The sequence below is a fragment of the Alosa pseudoharengus genome, unplaced genomic scaffold (genome assembly GCF_046254945.1).
Source record: "Alosa pseudoharengus isolate Yale_2024_CS ecotype anadromous, Long Island Sound unplaced genomic scaffold, YU_APseudo_1.1 YU_APseudo_1.1_scf_18, whole genome shotgun sequence".
In the NCBI taxonomy this organism is placed as follows: domain Eukaryota; kingdom Metazoa; phylum Chordata; class Actinopteri; order Clupeiformes; family Clupeidae; genus Alosa; species Alosa pseudoharengus.
The window spans coordinates 995,200-1,003,233 of NW_027468650.1; the positions used below are offsets into that span (position 1 = coordinate 995,200).

General features: G+C 41.2%; 1 protein-coding gene across 1 annotated transcript in view; it reads right to left on the reverse strand.

Moving 5' to 3' along the window:
- The window catches only part of stx1a (syntaxin 1A (brain)), a 36,670-nt gene extending 33,070 nt beyond the window's left edge, over positions 1-3,600 (reverse strand). The window contains exons 1-3 of the mRNA XM_076291192.1: positions 3,526-3,600; positions 1,749-1,823; positions 614-713 (exon numbers count right to left, since the gene is read on the reverse strand). Coding sequence (XP_076147307.1) covers positions 614-713; positions 1,749-1,823; positions 3,526-3,555 — 205 coding nt within the window. The 5' untranslated portion in view covers positions 3,556-3,600. The remainder of the gene's footprint in view (positions 1-613; positions 714-1,748; positions 1,824-3,525) is intronic.
- Positions 3,601-8,034: the final 4,434 nt, after the last annotated feature.

An 8,034-nucleotide genomic window follows, 5' to 3' on the forward strand; every position in this document is an offset into this window, starting at 1 on the left:
CACAGACACACACACACTCTCTCACTCACTCACACACACACACACTCTCTCACACACACACTCTCTCACTCACTCACACACACACACACTCTCTCACACACACACACACACTCACACACACACACACACACTCACACACACACACACATTCTCTCTAACACAGACAGATTCCTACCTCCCCATATATTGATCCCAACATGTAGCAAGGGAGCAAAAAGATTAGTCGGGTCTTACTCTCATCGGGATTTGGTGCAGTGAGGGTTGATTAGTTCGATCTTACTCTCGTCAGAGTTGGGTGCAGTTAGGATTGATTAGCCTGGTCTTACTCTCGTCAGGGTTGTACTCTGTGATCCAAGTTTTGGCTTATTCTCGGTTGGGTGTGGCGAGGATTGATCAGTGACTGATTAGTTTGATCTCATTCTAATCAGGATTGGGCTTTGTGGTAGATTAGTTTGGTCTTATTCCCATCAGGGTTGATCAGTGATTGATTAGTTGGGTCTTACTCTCAGTGACTGATTAGTTGGGTCTTACTCTCATCAGGGTTGATCAGTGACTGATTAGTTGGGTCTTACTCTCATCAGGGTTGATCAGTGACTGATTAGTTGGGTCTTACTCTCGTCAGGGTGGGCTGCGGTGAGGATGGCGCTGTGGTTCTTCTTCACCTCCTCCACCTTCTCAGACAGAGAGCCGATGAAGCCTCGGATCTGCTCCACCTGGAGAGAGGGAGAGAGGGATAGAGGGAGAGAGAGAGAGAGGAAGAGAGATGGAAGAAGTGTGAGGAAGAGAGGGAGAAGGGGAGAGGCTTAGGCTTTAGCACTTCGGGCACAATTAAAAGATTAGCATTAGAAGATCTATACTCATATGTATCATATTTATACTAAAATGTATCATATTTATACTAAAATGTATCATATTTATACTAAAATGTATCATATTTTATCATATTTTAACTGGCCAGATGCAGTACAGTGCAACCGGAGAGTTTTCAGACCCAAGTTTTCCACATTTTGTTATTATGTTTCAGACTCATCTTAACATGGATTCAATTAATTTTTTTCTCATTAATCTTCATACAATACTCCAACATTCCACAAAAAAACAGATTTTTGGAGAAATCTATAAAAAAATTAAAGACTGAAATATTCCATTTACATAAGTATTCAGACCCTTTGTTATGACACTTGCAATTGAGCTTGTTCAATTGCAAGCTATTGTTCTGAAACTATTCTGGTGTTTGTTGTAAATGCGTCACATATTTTTTTAACTGCAATGTAGAATAGTAGAATTATAAGTGGGTGAAAAAACTGCTATGCAAAGGCCTGAGTTAATATATGTATGTTATGTGTTGTAATATCAATTAACAGGGCAAAGCTCGCTACGGCATGGGGGGGGGCTCAATCTTGCCTAGGGCAACCAAATGGCTAGAGCCGGCCCTGTGTGTGTGTGTGTGAAGTACACCCTGCGTTAGACAGCTGACAGACCCTTAATGGAATGTGTGTTGAGATGTGACACGTGTGATGCATGACACTTTGTGTGTGTATGTGTGTGTTGACATGTGATGCATGACACTTTGAGAGAGATCAGGTGTTAGCTGCCACTGCTGTTGGTGTGTGAGAGAGAGAGAGAGAGAGTGTGTGTGAGAGAGAGAGTGAGAGTGTATGTGTGGAATACCTTTCTTATCTAAGGCTCATTGGGTCTAGCAGCTCTCTCTCTCTCTCTCACACACACACACACACACACCACATCACCTGCTCAAAGAAGTCATCCATGAATCCCTTCCTCATGTCTGCAACCACCTCATCCTCCTCTTCAAGGTCTTTTCCCTGAAGAAATAAAACATTCAGCACACCACCAGAAAACTGCACACACAAGGTGAGACAACACACAGACACACACACACATCAACTAACAACACCAACTCATAACACACACAGGTAAGAGAGATAGAGAGTGTGTGTGTGTGTGTGTGTGTGTGTGTGTGAAAGAGACAGAAAGAGAAAGCATTGTACGTGGGGTGGGGCGTACATTTGCATTTCCACCTGGACGAGGATATTTGGAAATGACTTACGGTGGACGTACAAAACCTTTCTGAATACGCCAAAGAGAAGTATCCTTTCAAAACATTCAGTTCTCATGTGGATGAGAGTATGTATGTGAGAGTGAGAGTGTGATGGGGAGTGTGTGAGAGTGTGTGTATGTGAGAGAGAGAGTGAGATGGGTAGTGTGTGAGAGTGTGTGTGTGTGTGTGTGTGTATGTGTGTCACAGACATGGGAAAAAGTTCATAGCCTAATTCAGACTCCCTAAGTGCCCCCATGCCTTTGCAATGCAGTTTATGAAAATGTTGTGCTACTGTGCTGTGCTAGCCTAGCCTACTATGCAGGGGCGTCTCCAGCAGTTGAAAACATTCGGGGCTTAGCCCATAGAGTCTAAACGGTTCTCATAACTCCCATTTTGCCTGCCCTTCTTGTTCACTTATATGAATCCACCGACTGTTGCCTCATTTGTGCTACCTTGATTGCATGTTATGGACACTAATATTTTGACAATTAAAGGATGTAATGACTTGATGCTATCTTGACATTTCTGTTTGCTATAAAAAACGAAATATACAGCCCATAGTGGCGTTTTAAATAGCAAGATGCATCATATGGTTCATGTTATGCTTAGCTTAACGAATCATTAATTCACTAATTCGATTCTACAAAGGCAAAGTAGTTAGGCTAGATAGGCCATCACTGTTTGGCCAGCTCCAAACTGTAGGCGAGTGAGTGCAGGGCAGGGTGATAACAAATCTGAACTTGTAGCCTAAATGACGACAGCAGAACTCCACCACCTCGTTGTCCTTGTTGCCTTTATGTTTTCCTTATAACTTTCTTATACTAAACAGGAAATGCAAACAATACTGTTCTACTGTTCTACTGATATATCAGATATTCCACACAATATGGTGCATCTCTGCAGAGACTTTATCACATGTAGTTCAGCACGTTGTTGAGTTTGCCCTGTAGATGTGACATCGGAGGCTGGGATGGCGTTCTCTGACTACATGGAAACATTTAGAGTTGCAGACCGGCGGATGGAGCGCAGCGCAGCGCGAGAGGAGAGCTCCCGCTACTCAGCTGAGCCGACTGCTCCTATATGGGCACCATCTGCCAAAAGCCGTATCTAACACTCCAACCATTTCCGCCATACCTCGGTTAGAATGACAAGGATACCCTGTGAATCATTCATGTTAAACAAATACACCCCTTAAAGACCCACCGATTGTTTCTGTCACTGGCCAAAATGAAAGTAATGAAAACTCGTGCCGAGGCGCGACTGGCCTATTTATAAGCGGACTTGAGGAACAGAATGAAAACAACTTTTGCTCTCTATAAAACAAAAACAAATCCGGAAAGGGGAATAGGCTTATAACAGAATTTCGAAAGCAAGGCAAAAAGTGAGACAACATGACTGTTGATAGTTTGGTTGCCTTCTGCAATTCACTATAGTTGAACAATTTGAAAGTTTGTCGCGCCACTTACATGTCTAAGTTCATGAGTCCGGTCCTTCATGATCAAACTGTGTCCACACCTGCGTCTCTGTGACCAGTGTGTATCGTCACCACGAGAAGCCACCGACCGCAGCCAACAGATAATTTCAATGAGCATGCAGACAGGTGTGTGCGGAGTGGATATGCCGTGAGCGCGCGTTTCCAAACGTGACCCCCTCCGGATGCCTTTCCTCTTTTGTCCTCTTTTTAAAGGAGGTGGGATTACCGTCAGTGGGTGACGAGGCCGAGCGCGTTTAACCCGTGAATAACCGAAGCATCAGGCCGGCTCCTACTTCAGCACGTTTCTAAATGCGCAATACAATAGGCACACATGGGAGACAGAGACGGTATTTCCAGCAGGACTGCATGGCTCTGAGTAGGCCATAAATAGGCCGAGGACAGGGTGGGCTAACCCCAGCCAAACATTGTGTCTTGCCCACCCAAATACATTTTTTTGAAGGGTGGTCAGCCCATAGACAGGTTTTTTTCCCCCCATACATACTTAACATTGTCTCCCATAAGTAATAGTCCTGCCAAAGTATTTGTGAAATACATCCCGAATCAGAAAAAGTTGGGATGTTGTGAAACATGCGAATAAAAACAGAATGTAATAAATAATCTGCAAATCTCGTAAACTCATATTTAGTTGCCATAAGGACACATATCAAATGTTGAAAATGACACATTTGACTATTTCATGAAAAATATGTTCATTTTGAATTTGATACCAGCAACACGTTTTAGAGTTGTGTAATGATAAAGAAAACAAAAGGAGGAATGTTTCACAACTAATTACTGTAACTGGCAAAATTATTGGGTATGAAAAAGAGCATCCCAGAGAGGCAGAGTCTCTTAGAAGTAAAGATGTAGGGGTATTCATCACTCTGTGTCAACCTGTGTGGACAAATGATGAAAGAATGTCATTTTAATGCTTCTTAACATGATATCAGGGATTAAAAAATAAAAAAGTAAAAAAAAATTGTTTGACTGAACTTTTTTCAGGCCATAAGTCATACGTTGTTCATATCTACCTATAGAGATAGCATCCCTTTTGCGGTCGCGACCTATTCGTTTTTAATGTACAAAAAGATGCAAAGAGCAAAGTAAAGGGAGTATTCGCCTTATTCACATGGCGGCCATTGTTTAAACCAAAACGAGGCTACAGGGTACACTTAAGTTACTATATAATTAATGCCACCCAGGTGAATGCATAGCACATAACAATCCTATGGTTTGTGTACCCTGTAGCCTCGTTTAAGCCGCAATGGCCGCCATGTGAATAAGGCGAATTGAGAGTGTTCTTGATTGAGATTGAGTTTTCCTGATGAACAAAACAATATTTCAGTACCATCCCTGACCATTGCTGATTAGCCATTGCTGTTCTTTTCTACTGCAGAAATATTGTAGAAAGGCTTTAACACACTCTTATTTAATTACTTCAGGCCAAAAGTGTTTAAAGGGGAGATTTTTTTTCTTGTTAATATGCAATTCAACACCAAGTAAAATCTATAAAATCAAGTTGGCAAGACTTCACATTTCCTCATCAAAGTAACGAATCAGAACATTCTAGATATTGTTCATATTTCCATTTGTTGCCTCATCCGCATTTAATGAAAACATGGTAATTTTGAGTTTTACAGACAACTCAGTTTTCCAATGAGCAGCAATACTGTGTGTGCTCATGCAGGAGGTCTGCGCATTTGATAACGACAATCTGGAGAGGGCGCTTTTGTCTTCAGCAACAGATTGTATAAGGTTGACAAGCGGTTGCGATATGGTGAGGGACAGGTCGTGTTGCGTTATGAAAGAATATGCGTAGCCTACTTTCTGAGCGCAAAAACGGTCAGCCATAGATAAACGTAGCCTACCTCTGTCATGGTGGCTAGTTGCACCAGGTAGGGAAGATGTCCTGAAGTGCACGAACGTTAACCTTACGGCGGTCTTCTGATTGTTGGTGTGCTAAAACATTTTCCTATTGCATCCATAAACAAACCGCGCAAAAGCAAACCCCTGGCACTTTAATTTCTTTACACCATGGCTTGTTAGTTCTCCCCTGTTTCCAACAGCCGCCCATCTCCATTTATTTTTTAACCTTTGACACCTGTGCCTTCCTTTACCAACAACGCACACAAATCATGATGCTAATATGCGAGGTTCTGGTAGGCCTACTGGTTATGGTTTTGTGCTATAAATTAATAGCAAAGTTTAAGTTGACTATTTTAATTACATGGTTATTTTTTGTCAACATACACTCACAACCTACTGTCGTTAAAAGTGAGGCCTACGCAAAATAGGCTAGCCTACAAGGCTGTCTGTGCGTCACAAACACGACTGACGGTACAAATCCACTTGTACTTCACTTCTTTTTGTCGTGTCGCATTCCACTCTAGTCCTATGGGTGACGTCAAGCGACTTTAACGCGCCCGCAAAGCATTCCGGGAAGGCAGCGCTGCATTTGAAAATATGTCGTCCGTCAAAAAGCTGGGCGAAGGCCATCTTTATGCAAATGAATTCGTTGAGTGCAAGGCGACTCTCCAATGAAAGCACGAGGTTGTAGGTCCTTTGTTCTACCACAACGGTGCCTGTGAAACTTTGGTTCCGCTTACAAGACAAATAATGTTTTAACGATCTCTTCCACGACCACCCAGTAGGCCATAAAACAAACGAAACTAGGATTTGGATGAATATATTGACTGTTGGTGTTTCTGGTGAGGATTTGAGATTGCATTGAGTAGTGTAAATCAAACAAGATTTAGAAATGGCTTGCATAGTTTGTTTAGGCTATTAATGTGTTGTATACTGTTAAGTGCATGCCTAAAATTGTGGTCCATTTGTGGAAAAACACTTAAGATACGTTAAAACGAACTGAATATGACCTGGTAACTGACATTTTAAACGAAAGGCCCACACATGACTGAACAAGGTGCAGCGGGACCCCATGATGACAATATTATTATTATTTTATGTTAACACGCTCAGTCAAAACCTTCCTTCGCAAATTGTGAAAAACATTGTTGTACATGTCATAACAGACGGGATAATAAATTGCATAGGCTACATCGGGTGGCATAGCAGGCATATCTGTTCAACTCATAGGTGACAAAATGAATGACCTCCCCTGACAAGACTTCGCGATAGTAAGAAATTGTCCTCATTGATGCACGGAAAGAACACAGCCTACGCTTCTTATCCGAATTCGCACACAGAGCTCACAATATCATATCCAAAAAAGTTAAACGGATTGGGAAACCTCATTAGCTGTCTCGATTGTGTCACTATAATCCAACTTTTAGACAGTCCTCTAGACGTGTTTTTTTTTAAGCAAACGCCCCAGGCCAATGAGACAAGCGTGTAGACAACATAAACAAAGCGAAACTCATGGCTGACGTATCTTCTTGAGCGGTCACTGATTGAGACACAGAAAGTTCTCAAGGACACTATTAGGTCTTTAAACATTTACCATCACACACATTCATTCATCGGACCTAATATTTATAGTTGCCTTAAAAAAAGGAAAAGGATAGCCGCCGCCCCCCCTATTTTTTTTCTCACCGAATCTGCATCGATCTCAAATATGACATTTAAATGTAAAATCCAATTGACGGAAATCCGTCGTACGACGGAGAACTTTAATCCCTGTATACTGTGAAGTATTTGGGGAGTTCATCATCTACAACACATCTGAGATGGTTTTCATGCCCAACATTTATTTTTCATGAAATAGTCAAAATTGTCATTATCAACATTTGATATGTTGTATGTGTCCTTTTGGAAACTAAATATGAGTTTATGAGATTTGCAGATTATTACATTCAGTTTTTATTCACATTTTACACAATGTCCCACATTTTTCTGATTTGGGGTTGTATAATTATCTAAAATGCAATGGCTTCCATTTGTAATTTATTATTTAATCTTGACTTTGTATAGCTCACAGTTGATTTGACATTCATGAACAATCCTTAACAAATGATGGCTTTAATTATTAGAAGTTGTATAGGCTGCTACATGATTATATTTTTGCTTTGCGTCAAGTTGAATAATTTTCATAAATTCTTCAGAACCAGTGAATATGTAGGCTAAATCAATGCTTGGCGACACGGTCAGAAAAAAACGTTTTGACTTATATTTTTGAAGTTGATGAGAACATGAAATCACAGGTTGACGGATGAGACTCGTTTTCCAACTGATGTTTTTTTGCAACACAGCTTGATTGAGCTTGAAAGTTAACCTCCTACTGAGCAGGCTAGTTGTGTTGAACACATTCTCAGTTACCAAGTTGGGCTTCACGTAAACCACAATAATGGTGTGAAATTGTTTTAAAAAGCTTTAAACTGTTGACCATGTTGTAAGTCGCTTTGGTTAAAAATGTGTCAGCCAAATGTAATGTAATGGAAAGGAACTGACTCAAATTAGCGAGACTTATGGAAATAAGCAGGTTTAGCCTTTAGCGAGGTTGATGGAATTCCCCCCCAGGAAGAAGCAGGAAAGGGAAACAGTC